This window comes from Palaemon carinicauda, chromosome 8 (genome assembly GCF_036898095.1).
Source record: "Palaemon carinicauda isolate YSFRI2023 chromosome 8, ASM3689809v2, whole genome shotgun sequence".
In the NCBI taxonomy this organism is placed as follows: Eukaryota; Metazoa; Arthropoda; class Malacostraca; order Decapoda; family Palaemonidae; genus Palaemon; species Palaemon carinicauda.
This window is the reverse complement of record NC_090732.1, coordinates 160,039,144-160,062,611: the sequence shown is the minus strand read 5'-3', so window position 1 is coordinate 160,062,611 and position 23,468 is coordinate 160,039,144. Positions and strand designations below refer to the sequence as shown.

Here is a 23,468-nt window from a genome sequence, read left to right as displayed (position 1 = left end):
AAAATTTGGAGCCAATATTTCTTTGGTATTTTATGTCATATTGTATTCCCTGCTTTAGCCTTTTAAAAGAAAGTACTTGGAGACCACACAACACATTAATCGCCCAAAATATATCATATATATTTCAAGAAAATACCGCACCTTGCATCTTGCTAGAGATAAAAATAATCACAAAAAGGTTCCTGAAATATAAGTGTAGTAAAATATCCCTACAAATCCCTAACACCCAGGTTTATGTTATTATAAGAGTTTTGAAAGAAAGCTAAGATTAAAGCATTTATCTCCTCCCCCCACATATATATATATATATAAAAAAAAAATAACAAAAGTTTTTATTCATATCCCTGTTCAATATTTCTCATAGATCTCTACAGGCATGCTGTCACTGAAGCTTTCACCATTGATCATTTGATTGATTGATTTAAAGTTTTCAGGCATCCTGACATCTAAGGTCATCACCATTGATCATGACCAATGGAAAGCTGCTTTTAGAAAAAAAAAAAAAAAAAACTTGTTTTTTGCTTGACTAGTTTAGGATCTAATGAAGATGGTTATAGGATAGTTTACATGCTTTTAGAACATCAATGAAATTGGACTGGCCTTCAGAAGTTTCTTTTATGAACTAAATGTTTGATTAACCTAAGGACATCAATGGCTCCCTCCACCATATATTTTGGCAAATGGTAGAGTAAAATGTTAAGTTGCTTTGATATTATTTCCATGTTTCAAGCTATGGTTCCCTTAATGTTTGGTAAAGTCTAATACATGATCGATCTTGTTTTGATCAGTCTAATGCAATACATACATACATATACCAAAGCACTTCCCCCAGTTTTGGGGATAGCCGACCAAAAAAAAAAAAAAAAAAAAAAAAAAAAAAAAAAAAAAAAAGGGGGGGGGGGCGCCTTTCCTCTCTACATTCCTCCCAGCCTGACAAGGGACTCAACCGAGTTCGGCTGGTACTGCTAGGGTGCCACAGCCCACCCTCCCTCATTATCCACCACACAAGAAGCTTCATAACGCTGAATCCCCTACTGCTGCTACCTCCGCGCTCATCTAAGGCACCAGAGCCTACCGGAATTGCGTCACAATCGCTCGCCATTCATTCCTATTTCTAGCACGCACTCTTGCCTCTCTCACATCTATCCTCCTATCACCCAGAGCTTTCTTCACTCCATACATCCACCCAAACCTTGGCCTTCCTCTTGTACTTCTCCCATCAACTCTTGCATTCATCACCTTCTTTAGCAGACAGCCATTTTCCATTCTCTCAACATGGCCAAACCACCTCAACACATTCATATCCACTCTGGCTGCTAACTCATTTCTTACACCTGTTCTCACCCTCACCACTTCGTTCCTAACCCTATCTACTCGAGATACACCAGCCATACTACTTAGACACTTCATCTCAAAACACATTCAATTTCTGTCTCTCCGTCACTTTCATTCCCCACAACTCTGATCCATACATCACAGTTGGTACAATCTCTTTCTCATATAGAACTCTCTTTACATTCATGCCCAACCCTCTATTTTTTACTACTCCCTTAACTGCCCCCAACACTTTGCATCCTTCATTCACTCTCTGATATACATCTGCTTCCATTCCACCATTTGCTGCAACAACAGACCCCAAGTACTTAAACTGATCCACCTCCTCAAGTAACTCTCCATTCAACATGACATTCAGCCTTGCACCACCTTCCCTTCTCGTACATCTCATAACCTTACTCTTACCCACATTAACTCTCAACTTCCTTCTCTCACACACCCTTCCCAATTCTGTCACTAATCGGCCAAGCTTCTCTTCCGCGTCTGCAACCAGTACAGTATCATCCGCAAACAACAACTGATTTACCTCACATTCATGATCATTCTCGTCTACCAGTTTCAATCCTCGTCCAAGCACTCGAGCACTCACCTCTCTCACCACTCCATCAACATATAAGTTAAACAACCACGGCGACATCACACATCACTGTCTCAGCCCCACTCTCACCGGAAACCAATCGCTCACTTCATTTTCTATCCTAACACATGCTTTACTACCTTTGTAGAAACTTTTCACTGCTTGCAACAACCTTCCACCAACTCCATATAACCTCATCACATTCCAAATTGCTTCCCTATCAACTCTATCATACGCTTTCTCCAGATCCATAAACGCAACATACACCTCCTTACCTTTTGCTAAATATTTCTCGCATATCTGCCTAACTGTAAAAATCTGATTCATACAACCCCTACCTCTTCTAAAACCACCCTGTACTTCTAAGATTGCATTCTCTGTTTTATCCTTAATCCTATTAATCAGTACTCTACCATACACTTTTCCAACTACACTTAACAAACTAATACCCTTTGAATTGCAACACTCATGCACATCTCCCTTACCCTTATATAGTGGTACAATACATGCACAAACCCAATCTACTGGTACCATTGACAACACAAAACACATATTAAACAATCTCAACAACCATTCTAGTACAGTCACTCCCCCTTCCTTCAACATCTCAGCTCTCACACCATCCATACCAGATGCTTTTCCTACTCTCGTTTCATCTAGTGCTCTCCTCACTTCCTCTCTTGTAATCTCTCTCTCCTTCTCATCTCCCATCACCGGCACCTCAACACCTGCAACAGCAATTATATCTGCCTCCCTATTATCCTCAACATTCAGTAAACTTTCAAAATATTCCGCCCACCTTTTCCTTGCCTCCTCTCCTTTTAACAACCTTCCATTTCCATCTTTCACTGTTTCTTCAATTCTTGAGCCAGCCTTCCTTACTCTCTTCACTTCTTTCCAAAACTTCTTCTTATTCTCTTCATATGAATGACCTAATCCCTGACCCCACCTCAGGTCAGCTGCCCTCTTTGCCTCACTTACCTTGCGCTTTACTTCTACTTTTTTCTCTCTATATTTTTCATACTTCTCTACGCTATTACTCTGCAGCCTTTCTTCAAAAGCCCTCTTTTTCTCATCCACTTTTACCTTCACTCCTTCATTCAACCATTCACTGCCCTTCCTCATGCTGCCTTCTACAAACTTCTTGCCACACACATCACTTGCAATCCCAACAAAATTTTCTTTTACTAACTTCCACTCCTCCTCTAAATTACCAGTTTCTCTAACTTTCACTTCGTCATATGCCATTCTCAACCTTTCTTGATATTTACTTTTTACCCCGGGTTTTATTAGCTCTCCAACCCTCATTAGCTCCCTTTTACATCCACCTACTCTATTCCCCCACTCTTTAGCTACAACTAATTTTCCTTCCACCAATAAATGATCAGACATACCGTTAGCCATACCCCTAAACACGTGCACGTCTTTCAATCTTCCAAATATTTTTTAGTTATCAACACATAATCCATTAATGCCCTTTCTACCACTCTTCCATTTGCCACTCTTGCCCATGTATACAGTACTTGTTTTTATCTTTCTTTTTGAAAAAGCTAGAACTTATCACCATCTCTTGCTCAACACACATATCTACCAGTCTCTCAACACTCTCATTTTCACCTGGTACGCCATAATTCCCAATGACACCTTCTACCTCTCCAGCGCCCACTCTAGCATTTAAGTCACCCATGACAACTACATAATTCCTTCTACCCAGTCCTTCTACACACCTAATTAATTCATTCCAGAACTCATTACGCTCTTCTTCACTTTTCACACAACCTGGCCTATACGCACTGACAAAAGCCCAATATTCCCTACCCAACCTAACCCTTACCCACATTAACCTAGATGATATCTCCTTCCATTCCACTACTTTACCTGTCATCCATTCACTTAGCAATAAAGCAACACCCTCTCTTGCTCTTCCCCTTTCAATCCCAGAAACTCTACCAGACATTTCACCAAACATCACTTCACCCTACGGACATACTATAAAAAATACAGGAGAAAATTGTTGAAAAATATGTACCGAAAAAATACAATAAACAAAAGACATGCACACCAAGAGACAGAAGGATCTTATTTCAGAAAATTAGAAAGTGAAAGAAAAATCTTACAAAAGAAAAAATGTGTGGAAAATGATGGAAATAAAATGTAAGATAGAAAATGCAGAACAAAAGATTATACAATCGAAAGAAAATGAAAAAAGGGACTAAGAAGAAAGGACACTTCAAAATATAAAAAAAAAAAACCCAAAGTACTTTACTCCTATGCAAAAAAAGATGAATAAAGGGAGATTAGAAATAGGCCCTCTAAGAATTGAAGGACGGTTAACGAATGAAAAAAAGTAAATATGCAACATATTAGCAGAAAAATATAAGAGTGAGTTCACGCCAAGAATTACGAATGAGAATAATGAAACAGAAATGACAGAAGAAAATGTTGAATATCTAACAGATATAGATATTAATGAAGCAGATATTGTCAAGGCTATAAGCGAAATTAAAAATGGATCGGCAGCCGGACCAGATGGAGTTCCAGCGATTTTGTTAAAAAAACTGCACACACTATCCCGAAGCCGCTTGCAATACTGCTAAGACAAAATGTAGATATGAGCAAGATATATGTTAAACATAAATTAGCTTATATAACCCCTACTTTCAAAAGTGGATCAAGACTAGAGGCAAGCAATTATAGACCTGTTAGTCTAACATCACATATTATGAAAGTGTATGAGAGGGTAATAAAAAAGAAAATAATGAATCATTTGGTTAAAAATCATTTGTTTAATAGAGGTCAACATGGTTTTGTGCCCAGAAAAAGGACACAAACCCAACTGATAGCACACTATGAAAACATATACAAAAATATGATAAATGAAAAAGACACAGATGTGATCTATCTAGATTTTGCAAAAGCCTTTGACAAAATAGACCATAATATATTAGAGAAAAAAATGAGAAAGCATAATATTGTGGAAAAGATAGGAAAATGGGTAAAAGAATTCCTGCAAAACAGAAAACAGATAGTGGTTGCAAATGACGAGAAATCAGATGAAGCTCAGGTAATATCTGGCGTGCCACAGGATACGGTATTAGTTGCACTGTTGTTTGTTATTATGATCTCAGACATAGACTGTGATGTTAAAACCTCTGTAGTGAGAAGTTTCGCCGATGACACAAGAATAAGTAGAGAAATTACTTGTGATGAAGATAGGAACTCACTACAAAGAGATCTAAACAAAATATATGAATGGGCGGAGATAAATAGGATGGTATTTAACTCCGATAAATTCGAATCAATAAATTATGGAAACAGAGAAGGAATGGCATATGCATACAAGGGACCTAATAACGAGACAATTACAAACAAGGAAGCAATTAAAGACCTTGGTGCAATGTTAAATAGAAATATGTTATGCAACGACCAAATAGCAACACTGTTTGCTAAATGTAAAGCAAAAATGAAAATGTTATTCAGACACTTTAAAACAAGAAAAGCTGAACACATGATTATGCTTTACAAAACTTATGTACGTAGTACACTCGAGTACTGCAATGTGATATGGTACCCACACTACCAAAAGGATATTGCACAAATAGAGAGTGTACAAAGGTCCTAAACTGCTAGAATAGAAGAAGTTAAGGACCTTGACTACTGGGAAAGACTGCAATTTTTAAAACTATACAGTCTAGAAAGGAGAAGAGAGTGCTACATGATAATACAAGCATGGAAGCAAATAGAAGGAATTACTGAAAACATCATGGAGCTAAAAATATAAGAAAAAGCAAGCTGAGGTAGATTAATAGTGCCAAAAAATATACCAGGAAAACTAAGGAAGGCGCACAGGACATTAATCCACTACGCACCAGCATCGATAATGCAGCGACTATTTAATGTGCTGCCAGCTCATCTAAGAAACATATCAGGAGTGAGCGTAGATGTGTTTAAGAATAAGCTCGATAAATACCTAAGATGCATCCCAGACCATCCAAGACTGGAAGATGCAAAATACACCGGAAGATGCATTAGCAACTCCCTGGTGGATATACGAGGTGCCTCACACTGAGGGACCTGGGGGAACCTAAACATAGAATAAGGCAATAAGAATAAGGAATAAGGTAAGGCTCACACAAGGCCAACACATCCATCCTTCTATTCCTATACATACTTCCAATCTCATCTTTTACTCTCTATCGTACTACATCCACGCACATTCAAACACCCCAAAACTAGAGTCCGGGGAGTAGTCACTCTCCCCCCAGCTCCATCTCTTTGATGATGTCTCACAGGATTGTAAATACAGGAGAGGGGGTTCCCAGCCCCCTCGTCTAGTGTAATACCAGAAAATAATACTATGACCCTGCTAATACAGTTCTTTATACACTATTACAAAATCAAAGTCACAAAGAAAGGTAATAGGCAACTCATTTTGTCTATGTCCAAATCAAAGGTGAAAAAAAAAATTAATTTGCTGCTAATTCAATTTGTGAGTCTAAACACTGAATCAGAGCACTGTACTGCATAAAGTAGGCAAAGTTGCATCAATAGTTTTATCCTTTACTGTACTTAGTATTCTGTTTGATATATTCATCTTATTTTTCAAGTTTTTACATACAGTACCATTTACAAATATTTAATGGTAGTGCATCACACAAATAATTTTTACTGCCAAGTCCAAATTTTACATAACTTTGAAGTAACTACTCAGCCCAGGTTTACAATAAAAAGAAAAAGAGGAAAAAATTGGAAATAACTTACATTTAGCATGTCATATGTTTGATTAAAATACTGTACATACATTTTTTTTATAGCAACTTTAATATTATTTGTGACTTTTCTATACAAATACTTTATGATATACTACTTTCAGTAAATATTTGAAATTCAATACATATAGTATGCCTAGTATAGGACAAAAGGTACTTTTGAAATGGGATTGTTTCTTTCGTGTAGGTAAATACAATATTTTCTTAATGATGATTACTAAACTGAGGCCTTTTGACATTACTGTATTAACATAGTGATTACCCTTCTACAAATAAACCTAAACATGAATGGCCAAATTAGATTAACTTCATCAGCACATATGAAGGAGTACCTAATGTTGCACAATTGAAAACTTGAACAACCGATATAAAAATTACCAACTATTATCATTATCTACCCTTGAAGCAAGAAAGATAAAATGCTAAATGTACATTTAATATTGATCTTTGTAAGTATGTGAGATTACTTGTACATGAAATCTGAAATGATTACAAACTATGTAAAAAAGGATAGAAAATGTAATAAATATATTTTCTTAAAACACCTCAAGTTCTGGAAAACTTTAAACTTCTTTGTCTGAAAGTATCGATGGGTATTTACCTATGCATAAAATACATACATAGAATTTTAAAAGAAATGTATATAAAAAATTCAAGAGAAATACATTTAGTTAAGCACTGAGCAAAAGAGAAGAGAGAAGGGTAAGGGAAATGCAATCTCTTACAATGAAAAAAAGAAAAATAGATAAATGCATACCAATGCTGACTGAATGCTTCAGGTGATTGCTTAGCATCAATTGTAAATTAATCTCTTAGATATAAATTTAGAACATTAAATATTCTTGATATGCAGGCGTGTAACTAATAAAAATTATTATTACTGACAAAAAAAAAAGTCTAAATAACATTAATAAATACAGAATAAATAAAACACTAAAGACATAAAATTACAGTAATACTTCAGTTTGAGAAACTTTAAATATGAGCATATCAGGAAGTAAGCATACAAATTCAAATTGCATTACAAGCATTAAATCAATTTTAGAGCAAAATTTTTGCTCAGTATGGGCATTTTTCACAGACAAATACAATACAAACGAATCTATCTTGCAATTAAAAAAAAATTTCTTTGGTGTAATGAGTGGAGAAGAGTAAAAATAGTTTGATTTAAAATTATAGAAAAAAGAGCAATAAAAGTATAAACACCTTGTCTCTCTCTAGAGACCAATGCATCTCAAAATTGTAGTTTATTTCCTTTCACCTTTTCTAAGGTGAACGTTATATTTTTATGTGGAGAGTGAGCAAAATCCAGGAAGGAGTCAGCTTTGAATTCACCTCTAAATAGAGCAAAAGTATCATCAACATATCTAACATAAGATGGAGATGATATCTCAAAGGGAAATTTTCATGCATGGTCTCTTCCAAGGAGAGCATAAAAGTATTAGCAAAAGTGCATATTCTAAGAAAAACTGCTTTCTCACCAAAATAATTTTCTAACATCTTATTAAACTAAATGATAAGATGGCTCAGTCTCCAAAAATACCTACTGTTCCTAAACTAAAATTTTACGTGTTTTCCTTTTCCCCATGATGATTACCTTAAAATAAAAAAAAATCACAAAAATCATCCAACAACACTTTTCAGCTGTTGAAGTAAAACTTATCCCTAAGAATCCTCTCACAATTGGCTTGCATTTTCATTTTAAAGATCAGATCAAGTATTTTGAAGATATATTTGCCCAAACTTTACTCTGGGACCTATGTAGGATCTAGCAAGAGGTTGTTGAAGGTCAGAATTGATTCCCATAGAGGTGTAAGCTTTCGAACAGGTTGCAGAAAATCCAGCCTTGAACACTCAAATATTCACAATCATGCTAAAATATGCAAACTAAATATTGACTACTGTACAAGGATTTTACCATTATAGGTCAAGTATCAAATAACCATTACTTGCCTACTGTTGAATTAATGAGGATTAAACGACTAGTTCCAATGTTAAACACCTAAGCTTCCTCCATTCAATTATATTTGTCATAGCCTTCTTTATTTTGTTTTGTTTCTGTTGATGGCATTCAGTTATTTATTATGCTTCTGCGAGGTTGGTTCCACTTTTCTGTCTTATGTATATACTGTACTATACTGTATTTTCACTTTAATTTCATTGTTTTTGACAAATTTTTACAGTCTTAAATGAATTTGTTTAATTTTCACTCTACTCTTGTTATGTATATGCTTCCTATTTGTAGCCCTGGAAAATTTTATTATGAAAATCATAAAATATTGGGAATAAAAAGATTTTAGGAGCAACTGCTTTCCCTATCTACATTGTAAAATGTACATATATTACTAGCTGTTGCTACCTTTACTAATATATATATATATATATATATATATATATATATATATATATATATATATATATATATATATATATATATATATATATATATATATATATATATATATATGTGTGTGTGTGTGTGTACTGATATATATATATATATATATATATATATATATATATATATATATATATATATATATATATATATATATATATATATATATATATGTATATGTGTGTGTGTGTGTGTACTGATATATATATATATATATATATATATATATATATATATATATATATATATATATATATATATATATATATATATATGTACTGATTGATATATATATATATATATATATATATATATATATATATATATATATATATATATGTATATGTATGTATGTGTGTGTATATATACTGTGTGTATGTATATATATATATATATATATATATATATATATATATATATATATATATATATATATATATATATATATATATATGTATGTATGTACATATATATATATATATATATATATATATATATATATATATATATATATATATATATATATATATACATATATATATATATATATATATATATATATATATATATATATATATATATATATATATATATATGTATGTACATATATATGTATGTATGTATATATATATATGTATATATATATATATATATATATATATATATATATATATATATATATATATATATATATGTGTAGTGTACTGTATGCATATATACTGATGTGTATGTATATTTATATATATATATATATATATATATATATATATATATATATATATATATATATATGTATATATATTATATATATGTGTAGTGTACTGTATGTATATGTACTGATATATATATATATATATATATATATATATATATATATATATATATATATATATATATATATATATATATATATATATATATTATATACAGTATGTGTAGTGTACTGTATGTATATGTACTGATATGTTTATATATATATATATATATATATATATATATATATATATATATATATATATATATATATATATATATATATATATATGTATACATTAATTTTTTCTGTACTACATTAAAAACTATAATTTACTTCGTTTGTAAACTTAAAATATATTGTTAATAACCACACATTATTCAAATTGCACTTATAAATAAAATACAAATTGGGAAAGGTTATTTGTGGTTTAGCCTATTGACAAGTAAATTTAGACCAGTAATTCGACTTATGTCGCCTCTCTTGGAATCAATTACTGATGTAGGTTGAGGTATACCTGTATATAGATTATAACTCATCATAAACTGATAACAAAATCAAAATCTACAAATTAAATCTTGTGCAATGATACCCAATAAACAAAAACATTTTTGAAATATTAAGTCAACAAAATGTTACCAAAAGCAAAGAAGAAATATTTCTTCAGGTTCAGTATTGTTCATTACAAATTTACAAAGGTCAAGATTATCTTCCTGAATTTTGGAATAGACAATCCATGAATTTAAGTCTCCCACAAAATGTGCTTTTTCATTAATACATGAAAATTTTTATCCAAGAAAATAAATGATTCTACAGTAACCCAAGCGCAAACATACACTGAATAAAGGGCCAATCATATGGTAACTGTTGCTAACAGTGACCACACTAACCTAAAAAAAAAAAATAAATAAATAAAAAACTGATCTCAGGCTAATCAAAATACTCTATGCATAAAAGGAAAACTTGTGCTGTACTTATAATTTTTCAGTGCTACCGGCCACAAGATGACATTTCCACAGGAATTCTTTCACCTAATCACTTTAAATAAATTGCTAGTAATCAATTGTTAAAATACAATACGGACAAAATTAATTGATAAATGAGAGGACAAAAGCAAAAAGCATTAACCTCGAGAATTAAGAATGATAGGTTTCAAGCACTGGCAAAAAAATCAATGACCTGATCTGACAGGTAAATATCTAAATATCTAACTACATACTAGTATACGTACATAGTATTTATAGCCACAGTACAGTACAGCACTAAAGGCTGAAGAAATTTTGTCCAGGAAAATCTTATGGCTAATAGAATGGGCATCATAAGCAATGGATTTGTTTTTAAGCATTTTTAATTTTATTTTCTTTCCAATTCTTTTGAATTGATTTAAAATGGGAAGGCTATTATGTGAAAAATTGGATAAATATTAATCATTCATAATATACAATAAATAAATATTAATATTAATAATACTAAATTAACAGTACAGTAAAAGCATATATAAAGTATATTGTTTGTTCTTTGATAAAAGGATTAATCAAGATATATAGTACCGTAGTTCATGATGCATGGTAATATATGACAAAGGGATTTTTGTAGCAAGGACACCATTCAACATAAAAGCTACATCTTGTTAAAAGCGTTGACGTTCCTGAAATGTCATGCATACATAAAGGTCATGTTAGTAATGAGCTTATAAAATACAAAAAACTAAAACACAATATATTAAAATTTTTCCTCTATAAAATGGAATGAAAACCAGAGTATTCACAGGGAAATGATTAATTACCAACAACCTTCAAAGTCATGATGATAATATCCATCTATTCTAATAATTTCTGTATCAAATAAGGGCATCAATCAATTTTCATTAGAGGATTCACTAACGGCAGTCGCTATATCTGGTGTTACAAAGGCAAGTGTGGTTGTTGAAATAGGCACTGGACTGGAAAAACTGAGAGTGGGCAGACGACCCTCCCTTGATGCTCTTATGGCCTGCAAGACGGCAACAGTGTCCAACTCTCTTTGAGTGGGTCTTTCGTTATCTAAACAGATCTCTGAAGCTCTTTGAGCAAAGAGCTCCAAAACTTTGGTTCGATAGTCAACAACTGTTGCTACAGGATTGCCTGTGATAATAAGCGTTTCCAAACAAGGGAGACGAGATATATGACTGACCTCTGTTATTTCAAGGATATTATTTGTGGAAACATTCAGTGATGTAAGAGAATACAATTTACCAAGACCTTTCAAAGATTTTATATTGTTCTGAGACAAGTTCAACTCCACAACATTGCCAAGTTTTGTGTGCATATCACCTAATTCTGAAAAGAGGTTATTTGATAAATTTAGCGAAACCAAATGTGGTAAACTTGTCAGACTATCAATGGATGACAACTTATTACTACTTAAATTTAACCTCTCTATGTTTGGAGCCAGAGTAACAGAATCATCAATCTTATTAATTTCATTACAACTGACATCAACATCAGTCAAAAGTGCCCATATATGAGGTTCGCTTCCTTCAACAGTTTCTTTGTACACTGCACCACACATGAGGACATCAGACATTGTTTTCATCTCGCTCTCATTCACCACCAATGATTTTGTGGTCCTTCTCACAGCACCAAGGTGCCCAATATTACTTACCCTGGCCTTTTTAATAGCAAGGTTCTCAACACTTTGAAATGTATTCAGAGAATATGATAGCTTGTTTTGGACGATATTGCTGGTCCTGTGAAAAGATAACAACCAATCAATTCAGAATTATCAAGAATTTCATCACTTATACATAGAAAACAATTTCTATAGAACCTTAACTCCAGTAAAAATATTATCACTCCCTGACAGACAAACTATTACCTTAAAAATACTGCAATAACATTTGGCCAAAAAAATCTGAAAAATCTCTTCAAAGATTTTTAAAATCATCAAACTAACTTGTTCCTATAATACGAGTATGACTTCAGCAAAGCTGGAACAGCCGTTTAAACATCTAAAGAGGTATTTATAATTGCTGAGGGGTAGAGAGTAAGACCCTCTGACTTGCTAGGTAGAACAACCCTCACTTTGATCTTGGCTGCAGTTCAGTATGGACATGCTCTAGTATCTTTAACTTTGCTGCTTCATATTTCATTTACTTTCTCTCATTAGAGTGATTGCTGTTTTGACTGCTCATGGACACTACACAAGCAGACATGCAGCTATGCCTAGGAAATCTGGTCACAATTACGGACAGTTCATGATCAACCTGAAGTGGATCTCCATCAACATTTTTATCTTCTGCAGGGGCATAACCATTCAGTCATCCCCCTGTAATGATTGTAGAGCGTGGGATCCTCTACAGTGAGTGAAGTTCGCGAAGAAGACTTAGCATCGCCTAAGCTGATGCTGAAGAAGTTCTATACTGTAGCTTCTTCTTTGTGACAAGATTGAAGCTGCTGCCTCTTCTTTGGGTTTCTCTGGGGCTAGGTTCTCCAGAGGAGTTTGTAAAGAGGGAGGAGACCCCCTTTGCTCATGGAGCGTGCTTTGAAGGAGGCATAAGTATCACCTTACCCTAGCAAAAAATAATACACCCTGCCTCTCTCTCAAAGTATGCTCATTGCTGTGGTGCCTGACAATGACCTTCACAAGGACCTGAACCTATGGAAGCGGTGTCTTTCTTTAGGGTTCAACAGCACCCTGTCAGTGGAAAAACTTCTTTAAGTGTCATAGGTTGCTATAACCCAGAATTTTTTCCTTGTTGCATCCTTCTATTTGGCTGTTTCATCTGCAAAGGAGTGACACGACGTGATGACCCTTGACGAGTCCTCACCTGCTGCTGGGGAGGAACCTGTGTCTTCGCCTGTTGTAGTTGTGTCACTACCAGCCTGGATCTCCTTAATGAATGTGAAGCGTTGTCAGCAGGAAATGAAGCATACGTGGTCACCTACCCTTCTTGTCTCACCTGTCGCTGAATCAACCACTTAACGGGGGCAGTTGCATATTACGTTTAAGATTAGAATTTGGCGAATCCAGAGGCGGAGATTAAATACACTGACTAAGTCCTTTTCAGCGTGAAAGGGTGACGTATTTGGTGCATTAGCCAGCATATCAGTGGGTTGATTGGGTACTGAAGAGGAGGGCTGCAGTTGTTTCCTGCTTTACTAGTCAAGTGAGGCAAGAAAAAGCACTAACCAAAGGGATGCCCCAGTGCTGGAGTCTGCGGCCTTCTTCCCACAGAGGGACATCAAGGCTACAATGGAGAAATGAAGGAAGGTGAGTCACAATGTAAAAGTAAAACAAGAAAGGCTAAGGAAAATAAAAATTATTTCAATATAGTTATTTCAAAATTTTCATTATTCTTTTTATTTTTTGATGTGTTGATTGGTTGTGCTCTTGTCCATCTCCTCTATGTAAAAAAATTCCTTTCTTTGTTTTTACAGAGTAATGGCACCCTGCACCCAGCAGGGATCAGGTTTTAGTAGCGAGAATTACAGTCACGCAGTTTAACAGTTCCTAATTTGTGCATATCCTCAACCAGTGAGGCACGTGGATTGTTGGATGGATAAGGTTATTTTTGCCTTCCCTAGCAGAAAAAAGTTTTTTTTTATTCCATGTACATTACAGACAGTAAGTGAAACTTGTGGTGAAGTAATGCTTGAAGCTGGAAACCATTTACCCTTACTTAGTTTTTTATTACTCAATGCTGCTTATCACTAACACGTTTTCTCATCATAGTGTAATTACTTCTTAATGTAACTCTTGGATTCATTAAAACATCTTACTGGATATATACCACTATTAGCATTCCAGTGCTTGTGTTGGGTTTTGAGTGTATAATATTTCATTAAATTGCAGAGGTGCACTTCCTTCAGAACTATCCATCTTTACAGAAAAATTGTAAGGCCCTCTGACTGCTATATGCATTTGCATATAGATTATCATCTTTAAATTATCCTCGATTGTGAGTACAGTGTGTTATTAATATGGGTGTGCCCAAAGTGTAGGTAGATTTTTTTTTAATCAAATTTTCTAGTCTAGTTATTGCTAGTCAAGTTCATTCAATATTGAGGACCTGCATTTTCTCACCATTGTATCATTTTTTTCTTTCTCAAAATAAATATTTTTTTTTATTTTTGTAAACAGTAATAAGAGTTTCTTTTACCTGCATAACCTGTCTCCTCAGCCACCAATCTTCATTTAAATGAATTATTTGCTTCCTTTCTAAAATCTTACCTGAAATTCAAGCTATTTATTATGTATATTGTTAATTTTCCCTAGGATTAAATCAAAGATCATACTACCTGTTTATTTAGCAAAGTTAAGGCAAGAAAAGATAATGAAAAGTTCAGCAGTTCTGGCTGGGTCCCCTTGCCCAGTGTAAAATCAAGGGGTGGTGCCCAGTGCCCAGTTCATTCTTGATAGGTTGCTTTTTGCCCAAATCTCTGGGCATTCCACCGTATTTTACGGTGTAGTGAAAAGCTGGAGTGTGGTCGGCATTCGGACACTAGGCAGTCTGGATGCTACGTCTGACAGCAGTCCGCAAACCACTACAAAACTCATTGATTCATCAAGCTGTTACCTTTACTGTCCCAGGCTCTTCATAGATAACCACACAGAGAGCTTCTACATCTCAACCTTAGAAGTTAGCATTGAAGAAGCCTATGGCAGCCTCCCGATCTCGATCTGATCTTCCAGCCACTTCCACCTTTAAGAAAGGTGAGGATAATGTCGCTTCCTTTTGCTACCAACCTAGCTGAGCCAGGAAGACTGGTAGAGGAAGGAAGTTAGGAAGGGATGCTGAAGTGGACATACCTCTACTCCAGATGCTGCAAGTAGGAGAATGCCTGTCAAGCTATTAGGCAACATGGCAGCAATAAGGAGCAGAAAGTTGGATGGTGAAAGTCTTCCAGGACAGGTGCTGCCTTCCTTTCATCAGCTGTCAGCCCCATCACTTTCACACTAATTATGTTCTTGTCTTACCCTCCGGAATCACAGAAAGCTCTGGCGCTTGTGGCAGAAGTGAAAGCGATGATAGATTAGAACACTCTCAAAGTCGTCTGAGATGGTTCCAGCAGAAAGTTCCTCTGCTTCACCCTCTGGGGGGGGGGGGGGGAGGAGGGGGGTTGTATATCAGTTCAAAGCCCGCCCTGTGTTTTAGCTGTCTACTGCCACAAAGATGTTCACGCTGGTGTTTACACTCACCATGTCTTGGACTTACTTGAACGGATTTATCTTCTGAGGTAATTCAACGATTGGCTGATCCTGCAGTCCTCAAGGAACCAGTTACTCCTGCATAGAGACAGACTGATTTCCTTTTGCCATAACCTGGGGATGAATCAATTGCGAGAAGCAAAGTACCCACCCAAGCAGAGGACGAGGACAGAGTAACTGGGTATGCTGAGAGAGACAGCAGTAATGAGTCTTTCCCTCAGATGATCATATCAACGAACTCAGGGAGAAAATCGTTCCTCATTGAGGCTCAGATAAGGTACCAATAACAGCAAGGCTGTTAAAGCAACTCCTGAGCATAGAGAAGGAGAGGTCTACCCGCTTCCATTGAAATATAAAGCTAAAGTCTGAAGGGTAGCCTTGATGGCCTTTACTGAGAGGAACTTCTCCTAGTCAGGAAGAAGTGGAACTGTGTGATCTGGTCTAGAGGTAATGCAATTCAAGAAAAATCCCTTCTCTGATATCCATCATAGAGAATAGCCCACTTTCCCTGGGAGAGTGAGGGCCAAGGGAGTTCCTCTGGGATCTCGACAAGGCAAAACAGTATATCCTTCGGCATGAGGCTATCTAGGAGCCACCCGAATCAAACTTAGTCCAGGCGCAATCCCACAAGGTAGATTAACCGACGGACCATGGTTGACTAGAGGCAGAGCATCTATGTGATCCATCCATGTGATCACATGGGTGTTGGAAAGCAACTTCAAACACAGACCATGGGGTTGGATCGGGAGGAAAAAACCCGGGGCACTTCGTATCTAGCCATATGGTGAACATGTCGATCCCCAGAGGACCCTCCCACCAGAAGCCTCTCCATTATGCCATTATGCCCAGATGTAGGGATCAATCTAACCCTAAAGGGCAAAGACATGGCGTTGACACCATGGCTCTGGGGCCTGAGGCATAGGGCTCTGACATGGGGTCCCTGCTCCAGCCCCATGCATTGGCTCGGGTGGGGGGCTGATATGGAAGCCAAAGAACCTATCCCATCCAAGGGCTCCTTGCTCCAGCACTTACTCCCCCCAGGAATGAGCCAGGGATGGCAATAGCAGATGCACTCTATGAGTGGAAAGAATAAGCAAAGCTCTTTTCCTTCCCATCAAAGCATATGTCTGACACTGCAGAGGAGGTCACGACCTACACTCTGCACACGGGAATGATTGCAAACAATCATGCCCCTTGCAAGAGCACAGAGAGTATGTGGATTTACAGCCGGTTTAAAAAAAATGGATGAAATGTCCATCCACCCACAACTGTGTGTCTTGCTTCACATTAAAAATCTACAGCCAGCAATAACCTCCTGAAAGAAAATGAAAATGAAAATTTAGCTTAAGGACACATCAGTATGTCTGTACAGTACTTGATATGTCCGAAAACATAAGTGAAGAAGTTGACAGGTAAGGGGGCAGAGTTCCTCACCCCTGCTTCAACCTGTTGCTTAACTGTTCGTTATCCAATTCAACGGCTGTTCATCTTCGCGCTAAAAACATACTCCCTACCTAAAAGACGATGGTTTGTATTTGCATAGGAACAAATAGAAATAATAATGATGGCTAAGATTACTAAAAAAAAAGTTCTTGCTCTTGCATGAATCAAAATAAGAACATGACAAACATTTTCAAATGCTACCAAATAAAAGGTGACAGTCACAAGATGACGTCTTCAATGGAAAGTGATCGCAATGTATTCACAAAGCCTTCTTCGTAGATTAAAAAAAAAAAAAAAACAATAAGACAATAGCATAAACTGGCACATAAAATCAGTTAGGTTAACACTTACCACAATAAGGAACCAAAATAGGTAGCCCATCAATAACCAGATATAATAATTGATTAGAAATTAGAGCTTTATGATTCATAACTAAATAATCATTCTATGTCTGAACAAAAAATAATCATTCTATGTCTGAACAAAACAGTGTTCAGATTCATATGACTGACTTAATCCCCACAACTTCTTTCATTTACTCTAATTATGTCAATTTAGAATATGCCTACATCTTTACATCTCCAAATATTTTTGTCATCGTTAAATCCATAAAGAGGGCAATGTCGGGATAGAGGGCATTTGGAGTGTAAACACAAAGAGAGAAAGGACAAACTGAATATAAGCAAAAAAATTTTTTGATGTATACAGATTGCAATACCTTAGAGACGGACTAGATATGGACATACCTGAATAGCAAAGCACAGCCAAACTAAAAAAATATCACTCAGAGACGTCAAGACTCATAAATAAATCAATAAAACAACAAGGTAAAAGACTAGATGTGTTCTAGTGACAATGATCACTTAAATTTGAAATTCTATGCTTCTCTTCCCATGCTAACCCTTGAACATGTCATGGCCATATCTCTTCCCAGCAGATATGTATTGGCGGCTAATTCAAGTGATGGAGGGTATGACACCAGAGGGGATTTTTTTTTATCAAGAGGTTGTCAAGCTGTCATTTCCATGTCAAAGCTTATTCTGTTCAGAGGTAATATTCATGGAAATAATGACCGAGTAAGCAGGAAAATCTAATATTTTCTAGCTCCAAGACCTTAGGACCTTTACGATCAATAACAATGTGGTATTAGAAAATATAAATCGATAAAATCGTGAACAAAAAAGAAAATTATCTAAAAATTATCAACTGATAAATCAATAACTCATGGAAATTTTTTTGATAAATAAACCCCTATAAATGAATCAAATGATTAAGAAATAATTTATCATCTCATTCAATTAATCATATCATTAACTACACACTAATCAACTAATTAAATTATACGTAAAACACTACCTGTGAAATGCATTGCTCCCTTCCACAACAAGATATCTCACTTGTGATGCAAAGTCAGCTACATGGCTGAAGTCAGTCTCTTGCTCTGAAGCCACATTTGTTGGTAGGGGGTTTTTGAGGCGATGTGAGATTGCATGCAACTGTTGAAATTTCAGAACACTTTTAGGATACTTTATTCCTCATTTGCAATAAAAAATTGGAATTTCAATAAAATTTATTATTTCTATACTCACCTCAGCTACATATGGCTTCCTTCTTAAATGTCAACATCCTAAAATTCTGAATATTCTACCTTTCTTTCACTGTAAGTATTCAAATTAGATTGTGGTGTATGAAAATAATAACTTTGAAATGCCTCAATAGCCAACAAACTTTGTTTAGAAGTCAAAACGTACCCCAAATCATTCTGACATTACTAGATAGCCAGGAGGAGAGGGGGACATGAAGCTTAGGTGGGTATAGAAATAATAAATTCTATAATCAAAATTCCTGCTGCTTCCTCCGATGCCTTAGATGACCGCGGAGGTAGCAGCAGTAGGGGATTCAGCATTATGAAGATTCATCTGTGGTGGATAACGGGGGAGGGTGGGCTGTGGCACCCTAGCAGTACCAGCTGAACTCGGTTGAGTCCCTTGTTAGGCTAGGAGGAACGTAGAGAGTAGAGGTCCCCTTTTTTGTTTTTGTTTCATTTGTTGATGTCGGCTACCCCCAAAAATTGGGGGAAGTGCCTTGGTATATGTATGTATGTATAATCAAAATTCCTTTTATTTCTATGAAACTCACCTAAGCTTCATTTGGTTGAATTCCACACTCGGATGGAGGTGGGATAGTGAAATAAAGAACCAATCAAATTAAACACTAGCCTAAATAATTATACCTATTGTATTTGTCTGAGACTCACCTTCGTGAAGCAAACATTACTTCAAATCATTCAATAACTCATGAATCAAAATAGATAAATGCAAAAAATAAATACCCCCAAGGTTTAAAAACTATGCCTATTTGAAAGAATTTAAAAACTATGAATTTTCCAATAATCTTTTCCATATTGAACCATAGAACTATATACTTACTGTATTACAATACCCAAAAAACTTAAATCTATCATAGAAACTCTTTTTAAAGTTTTAATCTAAAACTAATCTGATCTATAAATCAAAATGAATTACATATCATTCTGCATCTGACCTGAATACACTTCTCTGTGAGAGTCTGTCACCAAATTGTTAATGAGAAGAGACAGTATTCTACGAGAGAGGGCATCCTGGAATCTTCACCACACAAAGCAAATTAGGTACCTTTTCCCTCTAATGTTAACTGCTGTAATCAGACAAAGGAAACTAACTTTTTTAAATGAAGGAATGTGGAGAAATTGAGGAAGATAGTTTATTTAAAATAATACTTAACCAGAAAAGTAAGTAAGACACGTAAAATCATTCTCTCAACACCAAAATCTATTAGAAAGAGTCTGTAGCTCACCCAAACTAACAGTAAAATGGTCTTGACAATAGGGTTTTTAATAGAGACCTTCCAAAGGGTCAAAACGAGGATTTTACATACTGTAACACTACATCTAGATTTTTGGGCTTAAGCCATGCCGTCCTGATGGAAGGTTCCTATTGGTAGCTTTCTAAGGGATATTTGGCTACAGTGATATTCCCAGAGAATTAACCGTTAGGTCTCCAGAATTCTAACTCCTGGCGCGAATATCCTTAAATTTCATATAAGGATATTGCATAATATCAGGAGACGTATATCTTGATACGACACATAGCAATCTTCACCCCGAATAGCGCTTTCGTTTCGAGGGGGAAGAGTGGCGAAAATAGAAGGGGATCCGTTATCAAGGTTACCCTTTCTCCCGTACTATTACGAGTATCCAAGATGGCGCTCATTCCTAATTTTGTAGCGATTTCGCACGGTGGGGTTCCCTTTTGATCTAACGTTAGTGATCGTTATTTTGAGGTTTTATAATGCATTCTCCAGCTTTTTCTGCCTCTGGAAAGTTGAGTATTTATTCCTTATAATGTATAATTTTCAGCTCCTGCTTCACAGAGAAATTAGTGTAATTTAATGTGTTCGGAGCTTGGCCGATCACCAAAGGCGCCATGGCGGCTGTCGTTCATGACGCATGTGTTATTTAGTTAGCAGAATGACATTCCCTTTGTAAAAACATTAATAAATTATGAAAGCTATTTAGGCACAATTATACTAGTAAAGATATATTTATGCATATAAATTTTCTCTTCCTTATGTCGATCGTATACGTTAAGAGTTTCGGCGATCTAGATAACTGAATCTCGCCCTGTACTAGGCTACCTAGCCTATGTGCTTTTGTATACTTTCATTATCCCCGGTTACCCTCGTGTATCGTTTTATCTATTCAAGAGGAGATAGTATATCTCCTAGAATTAATTATATAAATCAATACTCGTCTCCTGTGGAGATTTAAGGGTAATCCCTTCTTCCCCCTGAGTGCCGCCATAGGCGACAACCCTATTTTAGTCTTGCCATAGAGTAGTTCACTCAGGCTTGACTGGGCTAGTGTTTTCTGTCTCCCACCCTTGCCGGCGAATAGCTTGGGTTTTCGACAGAACCTCAGAGTATTCAGTCTTTCTGCCGGTGGCCGACCGGCGGGGTGAGTAGTCACTCCCCTGCCGGCTTAGTGCTGCCGGCATAGGAGGCTAAGCCTCCCTAGACTGCACTTGAAGTGGTAGTACTGTATAATGCCGCCACCTTCGCCCCTGCGGTCTAGAAGACTAGTCCTGTTTCGGCAGACCCTAGGCTGAAGAATAGATATTCTTCTGCCGCCTAGGATGGCGCCGATACTGAAACAAAGTTTCACTCTTGTGTGCAAGTGGCGGCAACCCTGCCGCCTTCTTCCACACTGGATACAGGACCCTTTCCCTGCCCCTCTCTGTCCTTTAGCGATGGCCTAGCTATCGCAATCCTGTGGCCGTCGTCCTACAATCTCATCGCTAGCCGGGTAGATCGTGGTGCCGGCCAGACTCCTACATAAGCAGCTGTTTAGTCAATCAGTCCTTCCCTTATGGATGCAAGGCTCCGGGAAATGCTGTGCCGACTGTGACGGCTGCCGGTGGGAGACCCCTCCACTGCTGAGTGTTCTTCAGTCCTCTCTTGGACTGCCATCCACATTCCTGAAACCGCCAATGCCGGCAACGGATCTTGTGGCTGGATGGAAGCTTGAATGATGCATTCTCCCCTTCCATTTGAACCCTCATTCTGGAGGAAGGCAGTAAGGTTATGTACTTACACCCTTATTTATTGTAAACATACATTTTAATAAAGCAGCCCTTCACTCCAAGCTTTCTCTCTGTCTGTCAGCTGGTGCCGCCAGGTACTAACCCAGCCGGCAGCATGTCAGTTGGATCGGTGCCGTCAGGTACTTACTCAGTCGGCAGCATGCCGGCTGGACCAGTAGTGTCCGGTACTACGCAGCTGGCGGCATGCCGGCGGACTGTGCCGCCAGGTGCTAGCCCTGCCGGCATATTGCTGGCTGAACTACAGTATATGATTATACAGTAGCCAGTATATTTGCAGTATAGTATATACTGCAGACAGAAAACTATAGTATATATTATACAGTAGTTATTTTCCAACATACCTTGCGTATCCTTGCACAGTCTATTGCTGAGACCAATCCTATATTGAAAGAATAGAATTCTTTCAATACTCTGATTAGAAATTAGGTAATAACTTACCCCACAATATTAAATAATTTAAGAAGGGTCAGTGGTAGTATACTGTACACTTATTTTATCCCTAGAGGTTAGAACTCTTCTCTTTTGAGTTTGCTCCAATCAAGGAAACTCTATAACCTTAATATTGAGGGGAGGTCATAGCAATTGGCTGGAAAGGATACACAAGTATGTGTCTTTCCTAATTTCTTTCTAGCTTACTATCCTAAGCTATAATGCTTAAAATATTAATATTAATATTATGCATAATCTGTTTATCAAGTGTGATAAACAACCGCATAATCATCTAATTTTCCTTTCTTTACAGGAGGAACCCCAGATGAAATGTAATGCAATCTTCTGCATCCATAGGAGTAGGAACTTCTACGGTCACAAAGCGTGCAGGTCTCATGCCCCCTGCACCATCATTACTGAAACCCTGCAGTACTGGGACCCCTAAGTCTACAATATCTGCCGGACCTTGGTGACCGAAGGTTTCAACGACCCCAAGTCAATGGAGTCAAGGGATGCGGCACGTGAAAAGCTGCGCAAGTGGGTACGAGGGTTCCAGAAGAACTCTCTGGGACCATACCTACCTAACGATAGGATGGGTAGCTTGCTCTTCCTGAAAGCAAGTAGTGAAATTATCGTGCCCCAAGCACGACCCGGACCTCCCGGCGTCCAGATTGCCATCAAGAGAGATGTCAGCGAGGCGTTGCAAAGCATGGACATCCACCAGGAGGAAAGGTTGTCGGAAGTGTCTACGGACACTGAAAAGGATCTACTAAAGGATGATCCCAAGGAGGAGTCTACTCTACCGCCGGAAGAAGAGGATGATGTCGAGTCGGAGTTCCTTCCGTCTGTGCTGGCACCGGAGCCGTTACCCACGACATCTTCAGCTTCTACCCCTCCATTGGACAACATGAGCCAGGCACTGGCCCATCTTACG

General features: G+C 36.6%; 2 protein-coding genes across 4 annotated transcripts in view; both read right to left on the bottom strand.

Moving 5' to 3' along the window:
• The window catches only part of LOC137646061 (uncharacterized), a 415,122-nt gene that overhangs the window by 239,148 nt on the left and 152,506 nt on the right, over nucleotides 1-23,468 (bottom strand). The window lies entirely within an intron of this gene.
• The window catches only part of LOC137645043 (nischarin-like), a 74,954-nt gene continuing 61,715 nt past the window's right edge, over nucleotides 10,230-23,468 (bottom strand). The window contains exons 4-5 of the mRNA XM_068377901.1: nucleotides 18,822-18,961; nucleotides 10,230-12,561 (exon numbers count right to left, since the gene is read on the bottom strand). Of these exons, the coding sequence (XP_068234002.1) occupies nucleotides 11,691-12,561; nucleotides 18,822-18,961 (1,011 nt within the window). The 3' untranslated portion in view covers nucleotides 10,230-11,690. The remainder of the gene's footprint in view (nucleotides 12,562-18,821; nucleotides 18,962-23,468) is intronic.